Here is a 19,191-nt window from a genome sequence, read left to right on the forward strand (position 1 = left end):
TGTAAATGCAAAGTCCCCAGGAATTGTTATATAGGTTGCCAGGAACTGATGTCTCATCAATGTGTTCACACTGATGAGGTGTTCTCATTGTGGGACTGGGTTCACTATTCATCTCAACTCACTGTACACCATCAAATTTACACTGGAAAGGGGGTTGCAGGGTGATTTGATAGAGGTGCAGTTTATGTCTAGACAAGGTGAACAAAGAAAACCTATTTCTATTAGCCGATGGCACAAGGAGGAGGGGGCACAGATTGAAGGTTTTGGCCAAAAAATGTAAGGGGGCTGTGAGGAAGAATATTTTGACACTGCGAGTGGCAGTGACCTGGAACACTCTGCCCATGAGGGGAATGGAAGGAGAGAAAACAAACATTTTGGGATTCAAGTTGTGGGAAATAAACTTTTAGGGTTATGGGGATTATTGGGACAATGGGACTGACTGGTTTGCTGTCCAGAGCTGGCATGGATTCAGCAGATGAATGGCCTCATTTCTTACACTAATGACTCTCTGATCTAAGGAGAGACATTTCAAGATCTCCAGTCCCTCATCCCTGGTGCCATTCTTATAAATCCACTCTCCAGCTCTCAAAGAACTTTCCTTCAATGTGAGGCCCATATATAGGAATCCATTCTGGAGGGATAGAATTGAAAAGCAGCGATGTTATGTTCAGCTTGTTTAGAACCAGGCTTAGACTACACTGGGAGCACTGTCAACATTCATTATCTCCATTTAGAAAAAGGAAATAGAGGCACTGGAGAAGAAGCAACAAAGATTCACAAGAATAATCCCAGAACTGAGAGCATTTAACCCTCAGGAAAGGCTGGGGCTGCTTTTCTCTAGAAAAAAGAAGACTGAAGGGTGACCTGATGCAAATCTTTAAGATTATGAAGAGGGTCAATAATCCAACAGGGATTTCAGTGAGGAACCTCTTTACTCAGAGAGTGGTGAGAATGTGGAACTCACTACCACAGCGAGCAGTTGAGGTAAACAGCATGAATACACTGAAGGGGAAGCTCGATATATACATGAGGGAGAAAGGAATAGAAGGATATGCTGATGGGGGGAGATGAAGAGGGGTGGGTGGAGGATCATGTGGAGCATAAATACTGACACAGACCAATTGAGCCGACTGGCCTGGCCCTGTGCTGTAGACTCAATGAAACAGAGACAAATATATTTATTGTAGATCTACCTGTAGTTGTAGAAAAACACTATTTATTATCCAGGATAAAACATATTCCATTAGTTTTTGTGGATCATTTTGTGGAAGTGTGCATTGCCAGGCTCAAAGTGCATCAGCCCATTAGATGCAAAGTCATGAGACCGGCCAGTCCAGCAGAGAGAAACCCTCCCACTTCACCCACTGTCTGAATGAACATGGTTCAGTCCTGGATGTGATTAACAGCAGCAGTAACATCAGAATCCAATCTCTGTAATCACTTATGGATTTGCTGGTGTCTCAGCAGGTTGGATAACTGAGTGAATCCTTTACCACAGTTGGAGCAGGTGAATGGCCTCTCCCCAGTGTGAACTCGCTGGTGTAAGCGCAGAGTGTATGAATCACGGAATTGCTTCTCACACTGAGAGCAGGTGACAGTTCTCTCCCTGCTGTCAGCTCGCTGGTGCCTCAGCAAATTAGATAAATGACTGAATCCCTTTCCACACTGAGAGCAGGTGAACGGTCTCTCCCCAGTGTGAACTCGCTGGTGTGACTGCAGGTTGGATGAATTACTGAAACCCTTCCCACAGTCTGAGCAGGTGAACGGTCTCTCCCCAGTGTGAACTCGCAGATGTCTCAGCAAGTTAGACAACTGCGCAAAAACCTTCCCACAGTCCGAGCAGGTGAACGGCCTCTCTCCGACATGACTGCGTCGATGAATTTCCAGTGCAGAGGGTGTACAAAATCCCTTCCCACAGTCCCCACATTTCCACGGTTTCTCCACAGTGCAGGGGTCCTTGTGCCTCTCCCAAGTTCAAGGATCAGCTAAAACCTCATCAACACAAAACACATGTTCGATTTCTCCGCATTGTGAATGGTGCCAGGTTTTAACAGACTCTGTCACCACTTTTAATTCTTTCACAATCAGTTCACTGGAACACTCTCACTCGGGTGTGTGTGCAGGTCTTGGTGCTTTTCCAGTCACACTGATGTTTCAAATCTTTTGAAGCAAACTGAACAGACAAACATTTCTCCTTTGAGAGTCAAAGGCCAATGCTATTCAGCTCCTAGTGAAGTGACTGATTCTGGTTGGTCTTGATGTAATGTCTGCTTTGAATTTTCCAAATCCTCCACTTCTAATGTCCTGCAAAGACAGTTTACAAAAGTCATCACTGGCAGTTGGAATAGAAATTCGGAACAGGCAATTCTAGTTTCTGTGGAACATTCTTTCCTCTCTCATTCTAAGTAAAGCTGTAAATCTCCATCCCACACATTCCCTCTCTGTTCTCACTCTGCTGAGCCAATGTTCAGTCTCCCAACTCCCAGAGGGTGACAATTCATGCTGATTGACAGATCCATGCTTCTTGTCAAGGATGCAGCCTTGAAAATCTAGATGCAAACTGCTAGACTAAAAACTTGCATTTAGATTCAATCTTTTTGGCTAACCAAATAAACTTAATCAAATTAACGAGGGGACAAATTAAAATGAGCATCTCCCAAAAGGAGGGCAACCACCCAAACAAAAGACAAAGTGGAAAGGAAACTTAAAACATCAAATCAAATGTGATTAAAGGGGTCAATAATGTACCCCAATCCATGTGGCGCCCAGCAGGCACAGAAGGCACTAAACGGTACCCTTGGACACCAAATGCTCAGATTCTCGACCAGAATTTGTTGAAAATACCGAGAAAACATCAAAGGGATTAGACAAAGACAATAATGGATTTACGAAAGGGAAATCATGCCTGAGAAATATACTGGAGATTTTTGAGGATGTCACCAGTAAAATAGATAAGGTGAACCAGTAGATGCTGTGTATTTGGATTTTCAGAAAGCTTTTGACAGGAACTCAAATAAGACATTAGTGTGCACAATTAAAGACCAATGAATGGAGTAAGATACTAACATGGATTGAGAATTGATTAGCAGACAGGAAACAGAGAGTAGGAGTAAATGGATCTTTTTCAAAGTGGCAAGTCGTAACCAGTAGGGTCCCACAGGGATCGGTGCTTGGGCCCCGCCTACATACATCAATGATTTGGATGAAGGAAACAAATGTAATATTTCCAGGTTTGCTGAAGACATGAAACTTGGCAGGAGTGAGTGGTGAGGAGGATATCAAAAGACCTCAAGCTGATTTCGAGAAGTTGAGTGAATGAGTAAATACAAGGCAGATGCAGGTTAACATGGATAAATGTGATGTTATCCATTTTGGACAGAGAAATTTGGACAGAGTATAATTTAAAAGATGATGGATTGGGAAATGTTGATGGACAAAGGGATGTGGGTGCCACTGAAAGCAAACATACAATAACAAGAAGCACTTTGGAAGGGAAATGGTTTGTTGGTCTTCAATACAAGAGGACATGAGTACAGGAGCAAGGATGTCTCACTGTAGCTGTACTTCGCCTTGTTAAGATCACACCTGGAGGTTTGGTCTCCTTACCTCAGAAATGATATATTTGCCACAGATGAATGCAGCAAAGGTAATTTATCATGGCCAATCAATCTAACCCACACACCTTTGGAGTGTGGGAGGAAACAGGAGCACCCGGATGAAACCCACGCAGACACGGGGAGAACGTGCAGACTCCACATAGATAGTGACCCAAGGCCGGAATTGAACCCGGGTCCCTGGTGCTATGAGGCAGCAGTGCTGCCATGCCGCCCCAGTCACTAAAGCAGTCTTCAGTCATCACCCTCTTTCTCCTGCAACTGAGCCAATTTTGAATCCACTTCATCAAATTACCCTGTATCCCATGTGAACATACCTTCTTTACAAGTCTCCCACGTGGATCCTTGTCAAAGGCTTTGTTGAAATCCATATAAACTATATCGACTGCTGTGTTGTGGGGAAATTTCAAGGAGACCAATTGTGTCTTAGACAATTCAAAACTCACAAAGACGTAACAAAATTTATTTAACATAAAACAAACAAAAACAAATGTACAGCTGACCGAAGACTTCTAAAAGAGTTAAATACCTCTAAGGAATAGAGTCACAGAACCACTCCGAAAGATCTGAAGTACAGAATCAAATACAGATTAATTATACTTCTTTATAATCAATAATGCTGCCCTTCATTAGTTTAAAATCAATTTCATTTACCAGTCATACATCAGTACAAATCTCTGTCTAGTGCCTCAGCCAACCATATGGTACTTAATATCATGGTGATATTCTATTCATCCTTCAAATCCGGACGTCTTTCCCTTTTTGGCTCTAACTACATCTCTGTTGCCTGATAACGGCAAATGCTACCGCAAGGTTACTACCAAGTTGAATAGACATGTGATCCTATATCCAGGGGCATATCTACCCTTGTGTCTGGGCAGTGAATACAACTATTCATAAATGTTGCAGAATATGTACTCTCATAGGAATTCCACCCAATAAAACAATTGCTGATTCACCAGTTCCCAGACCTTTGGCTTTACCTTTTACATCTACCATCATGACTTTTGGTACCTTTGCTTGACTGAAGTGTACAGTACATTACATTAAAGATATTAGCATATATGTTTTAAAATCATAACTAGTTTTGATTCACCTTCTGCATTCACATACGTGTAAACTGTGTATGTTTGCTTGCCAAATAATCATTTAACTCCTGACTGATTTCTTGTCCTGTTAAAGACTGCGTTCTGCCTCTAAATCTTATTAGTTGATTAGCAATCCCCTTCCATACCTCGTAGACACACCTGGTCACCACCTCAAAAACTTCAATCAAATTTGTTAGGTGTGACCTCCCTCTGATGAAGCCAAGTTGACTATTCCTGATCAAGCTTTCCCTCTGCAAGTGGAGACAGGTATTCAGTTTCAGAGGTTTCTTCAATAGTTTCCCTACCACTAACATGAGGTTCACTGGTGCATAGTTTCCTGGTTTATCTCCACAATTCTCCTTAAACAATGGAACCACATTAGCTGTTCTCCAGTCATCTGGCATCTATTCCATTGCTAGAGAGGAATTGAAGATTTGGATCAGAGCCCCTGCAATCTCCTTCCTTGACTCCCACTGCAGCCTTGGGTACAATTCATCTGAACCTGGAGATTTATTCACTTTAAAGGCCTTCTCCTTCCCTATGTCAATTTGCTTGAGAATCTCAGTCTTGGTGGAGCAGGGTCAAGGGGCCAAGTGGCCTATTCCTGCTCTAAATTGCTTCTATGAGAAACACTCAGGTAAATTAAACAAAAGAACCATGTAACAACCAGAGCCCATCTCCATGGCAATGTGGCATACTTTGGGGGTTCCAAACAGAAAGAAGAACTAAATATCTCTCAACTTCCTACATCCTTTCATTCTGTGATCCTTGTAAAATCTGAAAGCAGGTATTTGCAACAAGGCTTAAAGAACATCAGCCCACTGGAAGCAAAGTCATGAGATTGGCCAGTCCAACATCAAGTAATCCTCCCCATTGACCAACTATGAGAATAAACAATATGCAGTCCTGGAGATAATTGAGAGCAGAAACAATAACATCAGATTCCAGCACTTATAATCACTTGTGAATGTGCTTGTGTCTCAACAGGATGGATAAAAGAGTGAATCCCTTCCCACACTGAGAGCAGGTGAATGGTCTCTCCCCAGTGTGAACTCGCTGGTGTCTCTCCAGGTTGGAGGAGTCATTGAATCCCTTCCCACACTCAGAGCAGGTAAAGGGCCACTCCCCGGTGTGAACTCGCTGGTGTCTCAACAGGTGGGATGACAAAGTGAACCCCTTCCCACAGTCAGAGCAGGTAAACGGTCTCTCCCCAGTGTGAACTCGCTGGTGGGTCTGCATGCCGGAAGAATCACTGAATCCTTTCCCACAATGAGAGCAGGTAAATGGCCTCTCTCCGCTGTGAACTCGCTTATGTCTTAACAGGTTGCATAAAAGAGTGAATCCCTTCCCACACTGAGAGCAGATGAATGGCCTCTCCCCAGTGTGAATTCGCTGGTGTGTCTGCAGGTTGGACAAATCACTGAATCGTTTTCCACATTGAGAACAGGTGAATGGTCTCTCCCCAGTGTGAACCCGCTGGTGTGTCTGAAGGTTGAATGAATTACTGAATCCTTTCCCACACTGAGAGCAAATGAATGGCCTCTCCCCAGTGTGAACTTGCTGGTGTCTCAACAGGTGGGATGACAGAGTGAATCCCTTCCCACACTGAGAGCAGGTAAACAGCCTCTCTCCAGTGTGAACTTGCTGGTGTCTCTGCAGAGTGGTTGACTGAGTGAATCCCTTCCCACACTGAGAGCAGATGAATGGCCTCTCTCCAGTGTGAATGCGCCAATGGTTTTCCAGCTCTGATGGAGCTTTGAATGTCTTTTCACAGTCCCCACATTTCCATGGTTTCTTCATGTTTTAGGCCTCACTGTATCACTCCAAGTCAGTTGAACAGTTGAAGCCTCATCCACATAAATAACACATGTACAGTCTGTCCCGCCATGAATGGTGTGATGGTTTTTCAGCCTCTGTAACAGGTTAATATTCCTGCCATAGTTAGTGCACTGGAATGCTCTCACTTGGGTGAGACTGGACAAATATTTCTCCTTCTAGATTCAAAGACCGATGATATTCAGGTCCCAAGGAATCGAGTGACTCTGTCAAATCTAGAACATCACATCTGAGATTTCTGTCTGTAAATGCTCCTGTCGCAATATCCTGTAAATGTAGTTTACAAATGCCATCACTATCAGTATAGGATAGAAATAAAGAACAAACAATTCTATTTTCCTCCCTCGTTGCCCAAAAGCTGTAAATCTCCATCCCATACACTCTCTCTCTATTCTCACTCTGCTGTATCTAATATTCACCCTCCCAATTCTCCTGAAGGTGCTGATTCAGGCTGATTGACAGATCCATGTTCACTGCTTCCTGTCCTGGACACAATTGAAAATCTCCATGCAGGCTGCCAGACAGATATACTCAAGATGGCGCCAAAGTGAGGCGACTTCTTGCAAGCTGTGCCAAGCAGACCTTCTAATTTTATCTTTTACATTTGTTCAATGCTTCGGAAACTGATTCTCTCTGCACCCTAGCTATGACTGTAAATCTACATTCTCTCCTTTCCTTCCCTATGTACGTATGCTTTGTCTGTATAATGCACAAGAAACAATACTTTTCACTGTATGTTAATACATGTGACAATAAATCAAATGACTGGACTAAAAATGTGATGTAGAGACTGATTCATTTCCTTTCCCTTCAGTTGCTGCATGTCCCCAATTTTTTCCCACAATGAAAAAAGAAAGTATTTTACTCATAGATGTTGAACACAGGCGGAAGTTTTAATCTGTCTGAGGTTCAATCTTTGATCAGACAAAGGACAAGAAGAAGCAGAAGTTTGCTGGACAAACAAAGGAGGATGCCCCGTGCAACCATTGATACAAGGCCCGTTCTCTGATTGGGTGGAGGACCAGCGCCCATCCGGTCCTCCACACGCTTCCATTGGTCAATTTCCCGCACGTAGACAATGAGGTAGCGGAACCGGAGCTCACGTGAGGGTGGGCGGGGCTTTGACCGCCAGCCGCTCTGAGCTGGTGTCCAATCCGCAGTGTTTTGCTTCTGGAACTAGTGCTATTGCTGCCAATGGGACAGTGTGTGCTGGGAACGCCCCTCTGAGGCATTGTCACAATGGAGCCCTGCCTGAATCAGCCAATAGCAATCACTGCTCCGCGGTGACGTCCTTGGGTTCCAGTGCTCAAGCCCGGGTTCGCGGACCCGGGAGCCCCACCCCCGCCCATTGTTCCCCTCCCCATCCCGGGAGCCCCGCCCCCACCCATTGTTCCCCTCCTCGAGCCAAGGTTCCCACACAAGCGGCTGGCGGCTCCGGCCGGAGCGAGATGCCGCTCGGTGATCTCCCCCTTCCCGGGACTGCGCATGTCCAATGGAGCGAGGAAACTGCGCGTGTGCAGGGGAGAGCCCGTCCCCTGACCTTCACGCTGAGGTGTTGGCCAATGGGAAGACCGGAACAACCCCCATCCAACCACATCTCCCACACCTCATCTGGACACACCGACTCCAGATATGGCCCAGTTCAACACCAACCTGTCTCTGAGTGTGTGGGGGTGTAGTGTGCGAGCACCAGGCAAATGGTTTATCCCAAGGCTCACTCTTTCTCTCTCTCTCTTATACCCCCTCCCCCACCCCCATCCCCCATCCCAGCTTCACATTACCAGCACCAGGACCTGAGAGAAAATTGGGTCAAATGAACTCGCAGCCCTGCACTGCCAGAGAGAGAGAGAGGGGCCAGTGTAAATGTAGATTATACAACTTGTTCGCTTCTCGGCCTTTTGGCTAAGATCAAGTGTAGTATCTGTTCTTATCAGTTTAGAGGTGTCTCCTCGAAGGGGATTGCCGCCGGTGGAAACCTAACGGTGCCAACTAAGCCGGTTGAGCGTCCACCCCTTCAGGATTGGGTCAGTTGCTCGGGTGTACTCCATACAAACTGACTGGCCTCGGACTGGGAGCCGTTCTCACTGTCTACAAGCGTTCTTAGCCTGAGGCTCGGATTTCGCAAAGAGCTATCGGATCTCGATGGGCGTTGTGGAAGCAGGCGTCAGACGATCGGGAGAAGACCGTCTACAACACTTGAGCTCTGCTGCTATTGGTGGACCTTAATGCTGGTTTCAAGCCTCTGGCTTGGACCTAACGCCGGTACAGTACGACTCAGTGTCACCGAGCTATGGCTGCAGCTACATCGAAAGCTACAGGCCAAGGACTGCCCAACACCATCCGGGTGAAGGCTTCAGGAGGAGACTCGCCCGTGGGCCGAGACTTCGTCGTGAAGAAGGTACTGTTTGAGTGCTGCGGATTCCAGGCAGCAGACGTCTACGGTGTGGCTGAATACAACAACCAGCCCTACGTGGACGTCAGCTTCAGGAGCCTGTCAGGATGCCTCAAGTTCCTCACAGCCCTCAAGGAGAAAGGCAAAGAGGGGCCCCTCTCCATCCTGACGGCGGAGCCCCTGTTCACCGTGCCGTCCCAGAGGAACCGGGTTATCACGTTCCAAATGTATAACCCCTACGTCCCTGCGGCTGACGTTCCTCTCCAGGTACGTGGAGGTGAAGGGTGAGAGCGCGGATGTGATGGACAAGTACGGAATCTGGACCTGTAAGAGACAGGTGAGAGTAACTCTCAGGACTGACCCCAACGGAGGCCTCCTGCACCCGCCCTCCAATTTTGCCATCGGGGGGAATCGAGGCTTCCTGTACTACGCGGGACAGCCTCGAGTGTGCCGAATCTGCGGCAAAACCGGCCATTTTGCGGCGAGCTGCAGCACCACCTTCTGCAGAAACTGCTTGAAGGAGGGGCACGCGACAAAGGACTGCAGCGACAGCAAATGTTGCAACCTGTGTGGGGAGGCTGGCCACGTCTACAGAACCTGCCCCAAGCGAAAGGCCACTTACGCCCAGATCACCGGAGGCGGAGTGAAGAAGGCAAGCGTCCGTGCCACCTCAGAGGGACAGACGACTGGTCCAGAAGCAGGCCCGGAAAAGGCTTCGGAAGGACGAGTGGACCCCCCCGTGCAGCAGGAGGATGCATCGTCAGCACCACCAGCAGAGGGCGCCGAAGCCATGGAACAGGAGAGCTCGGAGCTTGAAAGCCCCTGGCTGAACGTCAAATCCAGGAGAAAGATACGGAAAAGGAAATCCGTGGCAGCGAGACCCCTCAACGGTGACGTCTCCACAGATGATGAGAGAAAAGCTGCCAGACGACGACAGAACCTCAAGAGGCTCTTTTCAAAAGCGACGAAGAATCCACAGGTGACGGGGAGAACTGAAGCCATCGCAGCAGCAGCAGACCATCCAGACGATGGAGCCAACACTGCAGCCGTGGCGATCCCGACTCCGCAGAGCAGGAACAAGGACGCTGACACCGTCCGGTACGAAGACCGGCCAGCAACCCTGACGCAAGCCGACGGCCACATGACTCCGACGATGTCACCCGGTCGCCGACGAGGATCTGAGGCAGGTTCGGACGGATACATCAGCCCTGCCGCCCTGCAGAACTTCGTCAGCACCACAGGAATGCGGAACCGGGTGCATGCTGACTGACGGACATGTAAGAACTGCCAAATCTTTTTGTACTTTAAAAATGTCTTTAAAGTTTGCCTCGGTAAATGTACGCAGTGTCAAAGACGGGTTGAGATGTGTGTCCACATTATCCTACCTGGCCAACGTCAAAGCCGACCTGCTGTTCCTACAGGAGTGTGGGATCCCTCACCTCAGCAGCTACAGGCGCTGGTCGAGTGTGTGGTCCCACGGACCGTCCACCTGGTCAGGTGGGAACGACTGCCGTTCCTCGGGCCTCGGCATCCTGCTGCGGGGAGGTGGCTTCACCATCTCCGAAGTTAGGGAGGTGGTGGGGGGACGCCTTCTCGTAGCAGACGTCACGTACAAAAACTGCCCTCTCAGGCTGATTAATGTGTATGCCCCTGCCGTCAGAACCAAGCGGCTGGCGGTCTTTGAGCAGCTGCCACAGCTGCTCACCACCTCCAGGCCGGTCATTCTGGGTGGGGACTTCAATTGTATCCTAGACAAGGCCGACCGATCCAGCAGGGCTGAAAACAAACTGGACGCAACGTCCAGAGCCCTGCTGGAGACGGTCAAAGATGCCAAGCTGCTCGACGTCTTCAGCAACCCAGCAGACGGAGGGCAGCGCAGGTACACGTGGTCACGGCCCGACGGGTCGGTTCGCTCCAGGATCGACTTTATGTTTGTGTCCCGCGCGCTCACAGTCAGGCCCACCGACGTCAGGCCGGTGTTCTTTTCTGACCACTGCCTCCTGCTGGCCGACTGTCAGCTGGAGGCAAACCAGAAAAAGGGCAGGGGGTCCTGGAAGCTGAATGTAGAACTGTTGACCCCAGAGAACCTCGAGGAACTCAGGAGGGTTTACCACGGTTGGAGGACCGTCAAACCCTTCTTTGAGTCTCCATCGCTCTGGTGGGAAACCATCAAAGGCAACATCAAAAGGTTCTTCATTCGCAAAGGGGTTCAGAAGGCCAGGGAGAGACGGGGGGACATGTCCCGACTCCAGAAAAGCTCCAACTGCAGTCGATGGGGGTTGATGTCAGGGAGGAGCTCCAGGAGGTGAAGAGCCAGCAAGCCTCGCTCTTTGCCTCGGAGGCCGCCAAGGTCATTTTCCGGTCCAGGGTCCGCTCCGTGGAGCAGGACGAAAAGTGCTCGCGCTTCTTCTTCCAGAAGGTGCACAGAGAAACCTCTGTGATCAGCAGCCTGAAGGAAGAGGACGGCTCAGTAAGGTCATCGCAGTCTGATGTTCTGAGGATCTGCAAATCCTTCTATGCCAGACTGTGTGACCTGAAGCCGACAGACAGCACGGCCTCCCAGTCTTTCCTGTCGTCTATCACGCAGGTCTTAGACGACGGTGAGCGGGACAGCCTGGAGAGACCGGTATCTCTGGACGAGCTGACCAAGGCCGTCGAGTCCTTGCAGAAGGGTAAAACTCCCAGAAGCGACGGCTTACCGGCGGAGTTTTACTCGGCGTTGTGGGACTTGACGGGCCCGGACCTCCTGGAAGTATACGAGAGTATGCTTCTGGAGGGCAGGATGTCAGAATCCATGAGGAAAGGCATCATTACCCTCATCTACAAGCAGAAGGGGGAGAGGGAAGAAATTCGGAATTGGCGACCCATTTCACTATTGAACGTGGATTACAAAATTCTGGCCAAGGTCATCGCCAACCGGGTCAAGTCTGCTCTGGGGTCAGTAATCCATCCTGATCAAACCTGTGCTGTACCCGGCAGGAAGATCTCTGACAGCCTGGCGCTACTCAGGGATACGATTGCCTACGTGCAGGACAGGCAGGTGGATACGTGCCTCATCAGCCTCGACCAGGAGAAGGCGTTTGACAGAATATCGCACAACTACATGATGGATGTGCTCTCCAAAATGGGTTTTGGGGAGGGAATACGCAATTGGATCCGGCTGCTCTACACAGACATCAGTAGCGCAGTCTCAGTCAACGGGTGGGAAACAGATAGCTTCCAAATCAGGTCTGGAGTCAGACAGGGCTGCCCTCTCTCCTCCGTCCTTTTTGTGTGTTGCATTGAACCCTTTGCCCAGGCCCTCAGAAGCGACCCAGGCATCAAAGGGGTGACAATCCCAGGCAGCGGAGGCACGCAGGTCAAAGCCTCCCTGTACATGGATGACGTGGCTGTTTTCTGCTCGGACCCCTCGTCTGTCCGCAGGCTCCTCCAGGTCTGCGAGCAGTTCGAGCTGGCCTCGGGAGCCAAAGTCAACCAGGGAAAGAGCGAGGCCATGTTCTTTGGGAACTGGGCTGACAAATCCATTGTCCCCTTCACCGTCAGGGCAGAGTACCTGAAGGTGCTGGGGATATGGTTTGGAGCGGCAGGGGCTTGCGCCAAAAACTGGGAGGAGCACATCGCCAAAGCCAGGCAGAAACTGGGCTTGTGGGAGCAACGCTCGCTCTCCATAACAGGGAAAAACCTGGTGATCCGGTGCGAGGTGCTGTCCGTGTTGTTGTACGTGGCGCAGGTGTGGCCTATCCCCAAATCCTGCGCTGCAGCAGTGACGCGGGCCATCTTCAAGTTTATCTGGAGATCAAAGATGGATCACGTCCGGAGGGAGGCGATGCACAAATCTCCAGAGAACGGAGGGAAAGACGTTCCCAACGACGCCCTCATCCTGATGGCCACCTTTGTGTGCGGCTGCATCAAGCTGTGCGTAGATCCTCGGTACACCAACAGCAAGTGCCACTACTTTTTGAGGTTCTACCTGTCCCGAGTGTTGCGAAGGATGGGTCTGGCCACACTGCCGCGGAACGCTCCGAGTAGTTGGACCGTACCGCAGCACCTGTCCTTCGTGGAGAAATTTTTCCGCAAACACACCTTTGACCACAAGGCGATTAAGCAGTGGTCAGCGCGTAACGTCCTTGGGGCCCTGAGAGAAAAGGAGACGGCGGATCCTGTTGGATGGTTCCCTGAGCAGACTGTCAGTGTCATCTGGCAGAACGCCTCATCACCAGAACTGACAAACAAGCACCAAGACCTGGCTTGGCTGGTGGTGAGAAGGGCACTCCCCGTCAGATCCTTTATGCACGCTCGAGGTCTCAACATCACCGCACGCTGCCCTCGAAGCGGCTGCAGGGCTGACGAGACGGTCGCACACCTCCTTCTGGAATGTGCCTTTGCAAAGAAGGTCTGGAGCGAGATGCAGTGGTATTTGTCGAGGTTCGTCCCGAGCAGCTCGGTGACGCAGGACTCTGTGCTCTACGGGCTGTTTCCGGGGACGCACACCGAGACAAATATCCACTGCTGCTGGAAGGTCATCAACTCGGTGAAGGACGCACTTTGGTCCGCCCGAAACTTGCTGATCTTCCAGCTGAAAGAACTGTCCTCGACCAAGTGTTGCAGACTGGCACATTCCAAGGTCCAGGACTACGTGCTGAGGGACGGGCTGAAGCTTGGGGCAGCCGCCGCAAAGGCACAATGGGGAAAGGCCACACTGTAAGGCCTTTTAACGGAGGCAGACCGAGGGCCCAGGAACTGCAGAATACCCTCGACCTGCGGAGCTGTGTGTCAATCTGAGCACTAACGGCACACAGTAATCTTTTGAGGCGTGTATATAGTTTTTAAGTATTGAAATGTAATCATTGTAAATAGTACAAATATGTAAATATTGAGACATGGACATAGTTTTTTTTTAAGTACTGAAATGTTAAGTACTGAAATGTAGTCACTGTTGTTTTGGACAGATCTGCAAAAATGTTTTCATTCCGCATTGTTTTGCTACTCGAAGCCCTGTACACTGTAATAGATTACTTGAGATTTTTATGAATAAAGTATATTTTTGGAAAAAAAAACTTGTTCGTTCAAGACTCTGTCAGCTACAGGTTTGCACCCTTTGCTGGTTCCTGCAAAGTTCCCTTTTCCTTAAGTTGCGTGAAGAAAAATGTTGCAAAGTTCTTTGTTGCTGCATTGACAATTCCACTTCTGATTTACAATGCAATCTGTCTGTTGTTGTCTGTCTGGGTGTTTAAATGTGCCTGCCCTGTGCTTAGTGTTTAATGACTCACCAGAAATCAGAACTGCAAAAAAAAGCTTAGACTTTTGTTAAGAACAGAAGCACTGGCTGAGGGAGGGGATGGAGAGAATGAGAGTGAAGTTTCTATCAGATAAATGCTGCAAATGTGTCTTTAAGCAGCAGCTCTGAAGAGAGACAGATGCTGGATTTTAAACACTCTGGGAACTGTGCCCAGGGACACACACACACACACAGAGTTAATCCAGTTGTCCTGGATTTCTGCTCTGTGACATATCACTATGTAATCCAACAATTAATCCAGTTCTCCTGGATTTCTGCTCTGTAACATGTCACTGGATAATCCAACAATTAATCCAGTTCTCCTGGATTTCTGCTCTGTAACATGTCACTGGATAATCCAACAATTAATCCAGTTCTCCTGGGTTGCTTCTCTGTAACATAATGTGAAGTTGTACGAATGAAGTAGTGGCATGATGGGAAAATTGGTCAAGTATTTGGTACAAAATTAGGAAAGCTGATCAAGCTATTCCAAAATGCCAGACCCCTGTAAGACTTAATAAGACTGACTCCGCATAATTTAAGACACAAATAAGATCAGAGAAGGTCAAGCTGTGCCTAATCTCTGTAAGACCTGATAAGGCTGACTCCACATGACCTAGAGCTGTATGAGTGAGACAAGATAAGGTCAGAAATGACAAAGTCATCGGCCTTCATCTGTTCTATAAAAAGGACAAGATAAAGGTATGAATGATGAGACAAAGCGTTTGAGGAGGTCAGCAGGTTGTACCATTATTTATGACATTACTTATGATGCCTCTGTTAATCAAATTCCTGAATAAGCTCTGGTCATGCAAACTGATAATGATTCTGTCTCAATACTGAATTGATTCTTTATGTAAGGGCGGACTTGAGAAGGAATTAGCAAGTCGTAACAATGGCTCTCCAAACTCAAGTTTTTACCAATACTGCATGCAGTCTTTCAAAAAACATAAGAACATAAGAAATAGGAGCAGGAGTAGGCCATCTAGCCCTTCAAGCCTGCCCCACCATTCAATAAGATCATGGCTGATCTGAAGTGGCTCAGTTCCACTTTCCCGCTTTCTCCCCATAACCCTTAATCCCCTTGCCTACCAAAAACCTATCTACCCGTGACTTAAAAATATTTAGCGAGGCAGCCTCCACCACTTCAACGGGCAGAGAATTCCAGAGATTCACCACACTTTGAGTGAAGAAGTTCCTCCTCAACTCTGTTCTAAACTGCACCCTCCCCCCTTATCTTGAGGCTGTGCCCCCTAGTCCTGCTGTCCTTTCTGAGCGGGAAGAACCTATCCACCTCTACCCTATCCATCTCTTTCATCATCTTATACGTCTCTATGAGATCCCCCCTCATCCTTCTAAACTCTAACGAGTACAAGCCCAGTCTATCCAGCCTCTCTTCGTAGCTCAACCCTGGTATCAGCCTAGTGAACCTCCTCTGCACTCCCTCCAAGGCCAAAATATCTTTGCGCAAGTGCGGCGACCAAAACTGCACACAGTACTCCAGCTGCGGCCTCAGCAGTGCCCTGTACAGTTGCAGCAAGACCTCCCTACTTTTATATTCAATCCCCCTCGCTATGAAGGCCAGCATCCCATTTGCCTTCCTGACCACCTGCTGTACTTGGCTGGGTTTTTGCCACTCATGCACAAGGACCCCCAGGTCCCTCTGCACCGTAGCATGCTGCAGCTTTTCGCCCTGTAAGTAGTAGTCCTTCCTACTATTATTCCTACCAAACTGGATAACCTCACACTTGCCAACATTGTATTCCATCTGCCAGGTCCTCGCCCACTCGCTCAGCCTATCTAGATCCCTCAGCAGACTTTCTACACCCTCCGCACAATTTGCTGTTCCACTTATCTTTGTGTCATCAGCAAATTTCAACACCCTACACTCAGCTCCCTCCTCCAGGTCATCTATATAAATGGTTAATAGCTGAGGCCTCAGCACCGATCCCTGGGGCACTCCACTAGTCAACAACCGCCAATCCGAATAGCACCCATTGACACCCACTCTCTGCCTCCTATTTGACAGCCAATCCCCTATGCACGCTAACACCTTACCCCCAACTCCATGCCCCCTAACCTTCTGTAACAACCTTCTGTGCGGCACCTTATCAAACGCCTTCTGAAAATCGAGAAACACCACATCCACTGGTTCCCCTCTATCCACCGCACTAGACACATCCTCATAGAATTCCAATAAATTCGTCAGACAAATAAAGACGAGTTATTTTGTCGGAACGAACTTTATTGAGTCTTTCTACCACAGTCAAGAAGCAGGAAAATTTCCACATCAACACGGTACCCACTCGAGCTCTGATTTTTCACTGGCCATGATGGGGTAAGATAATAACAATTATGATCTACACTCAGAGGGTCTGCTTTTCAGTCCAGTGCTACTTGGAGTATTCCGTCACTTTGCTGACTATCAGGTCACAAATTTAAACAATGCCTGAGAATGCCTCTTAATTTCTTAACCAACGACCTACCACTGTTTGTTGATTGGTCAGATCTCCCTTTTTACAGATTCAGGTACCTCAGCTGCTGAACACCAGCCGGTCCTGGGATAAGTTTAATCCCAACTCATTCCCAGTAAATATTCTCACCAGGTCCTGTGTTGGGACCCTGCTAAGCAGCTTTAGTGGTCCATAATTGCAGAAACTGAGCTGTCACAGGAATGTGGTCAAGACAGTCCAGTCCCATAATGCTTCACATTCAATCTGCAGTCCTTCAATTATAACAGAATACGTGGCTGTATGTAGCTGCCTCGGCCATGGTCAAACCCAACACTGCCTTCTTGAACTGCTACAATGCCTGTAAATACATCCACAGTGCTATTGCAGTGATTTCCAGCTACACATTCCAGACTCACTAACTGTTGGCGGATACCAGATTAATATATTAAATTCAACCACACCCAAGGTGAGTTATCCCAATTTCATTATTGTCCAGGACAATATATTCACAATATCTTTAAAACAGAAATTCAACATTCCCATTTGATTTCAGGTATTAACATATTCTGTTAGTTTGTTCTTTATTGTCAATGTCAATGAGGGCAACAACAATGGGGTTGTTGCCCTTGGAGCAAAGGAGGTTGAGGGGAGATTTAATAGAGGTGGACAAGATTCTGACAGGTTTAGACAAGGTGGACAAAGAAAAGTCGTTCCCATTCGCTGATGGGACAGGGACGAGGGGGGACACAGATTTAAGGTTTTGGGTCAGAGATGCAGGGGGAGGAATGTGAGGAAGAATATTTTGCTGCAGCGAATGGTATTGACTTGGAACCCGCTCCCTCCGAGGGTGGAGGAAGTGGAAACAATCAATTACAAAGGAAATTGGATGGGGATTTGAGGGGGTTTCAAACAGAAATACTGACTAAATATCTCTGACCTTCCTAACACCCTGTCACTCTGTGAAACTTGTGAAATTTAAAACAAGGTATTTGCAAAAAGACTCAAAGAGCATCAGCCCACTGGAGGCTGAGACCGGCCAGTCCAGCAGAAAGAAACCCTCCGACCAATGACCAACTGTGAGAATGAACAAAATGCAGTCCTGGATGTGAGAACAGAAACAATAACAGCAGAATCCAACCCCTGTGAACTTGTTGGTGCCTCAGCAGCTGTGATGAAATTCTGAACTCTTTTTTATACACTGAGCAGGTTTCTCCCCAGTGTAACCTCACTGATGTCTCAGCAGGTGGGAGAACTGAGTGAATTCCTTCCCACACTGAGAGCAGGTGAATGGCCTCTCCGCATGTGAACTCGCTGGTGTCTCCGCAGGTTGGATAACTGACTGAAACCCTTCCCACACACAGAGCAGGTAAACAGCTTCTCCCCAGTGTGAACTAGCTGGTGTCTCTGCAGGTGGAATTGTCCAGTGAATCCCTTTCCACACTGAGAGCAGGTGAACGGCTTCTCCCCAGTATGAACACGCTGGTGTCTCTGCAGGCTGGACAACTGAGTGAATCCCTTCCCACACTGAGAGCAGATGAACAGACCCTCCCCAGTATGAACACGCTGGTGTGTCCGCAGGCTGGAAAATTGAGTGAATCCCTTCCCACACTGAGAGCAGATGAACAGCCTCTCCCCAGTGTGAATTCGTTTGTGCTTCTGCATGTCAGATGACCGAGTGAATCCCTTCCCACACTGAGAGCAGGTGAACGGCCTCTCCCCAGTGTGAACGTGCTGATGTGCCTGCAGGTCGGATAACCGAGTGAATCTCTTCTCACACTGAGAGCAGGTGAATGGCCTCTCCCCAGTGTGAATTCGCTGGTGTGTCCGCAAATTGGATAACTGGTTGAATCGCTTCCCACACTCAGAGCAGGTGAATGGCCTCTCCCCAGTGTGAATTCGCTGGTGTCTCTGCAAAGTGGATAACACAGTGAATCCTTTTCCACACTGAGAGCAGGTGAATGGTCTCTCTCCAGTGTGAACTCGCTTGTGCAACTGCAGGTGGGAGTGTCGAATGAATCCCTCCCCACATTGAGAGCAGATGAACGGCCTCTCCCCAGTGTGGCTGCGCCGATGAGCATCCAGCAGAGATGGGGATCTGTATCTCTTTCCACAGTCTGCACATTTCCATGGTTTCTCCATGGTGCAGGTGTCCTTGCCTCTGCCTTGGGTGGACAATCAGTTCAAGCCTCGTCCACACACACAACACGTGTACAGTCGCTCCCCACTGTGAATGGTGTGATACTTATTCAGGCTGTGTAACTGGTTAAAGCTCTTCAGTCAATGCACTGGAACACTCTCACTTGCATGTGGAAGTGTGTTGATGCTTTTCCAATCACACTGATGTTTGAAATCTTTTCAAATCTCCTTTCAGGTTCAATGGCCAATGATATTCAGGTTCCAAGGAATATGACTGCCAGATCTAGACCTGATGTTTGAAATTTCAGCCTGTGTCATCTTTCAATATCCTGTAAAACAAGTTGACACAAGTCATCAGTATCAGTACAGGATCAAAATTCAGAACAGACAATTC

General features: G+C 48.3%; 2 protein-coding genes and 1 pseudogene across 2 annotated transcripts in view; 1 reads left to right on the top strand and 2 right to left on the bottom strand.

The window, feature by feature from the left end:
• LOC145363729 (uncharacterized) overlaps nt 1-19,191 on the bottom strand; it is a 356,716-nt gene that overhangs the window by 228,738 nt on the left and 108,787 nt on the right. The gene's annotated exons all lie outside the window — the stretch shown is intronic.
• On the bottom strand, nt 1,200-19,009 carry LOC145363585 (uncharacterized). The gene is made up of 4 exons (XM_080218769.1): nt 17,901-19,009; nt 9,553-10,196; nt 5,664-6,506; nt 1,200-1,972 (listed from the first exon to the last, which is right to left on the bottom strand). The coding sequence occupies exons 1-4, from the start codon at nt 18,798-18,800 to the stop codon at nt 1,438-1,440; spliced, it is 2,922 nt and encodes a 973-aa protein (XP_080074895.1). The 5' UTR covers nt 18,801-19,009; the 3' UTR covers nt 1,200-1,437.
• Nucleotides 8,421-8,553, top strand: LOC145335653 (U2 spliceosomal RNA; annotated as a pseudogene).

The sequence above is a fragment of the Carcharhinus amblyrhynchos genome, unplaced genomic scaffold (assembly GCF_965287045.1).
Source record: "Carcharhinus amblyrhynchos unplaced genomic scaffold, sCarAmb.v2.hapA scaffold_39, whole genome shotgun sequence".
In the NCBI taxonomy this organism is placed as follows: Eukaryota; Metazoa; Chordata; class Chondrichthyes; order Carcharhiniformes; family Carcharhinidae; genus Carcharhinus; species Carcharhinus amblyrhynchos.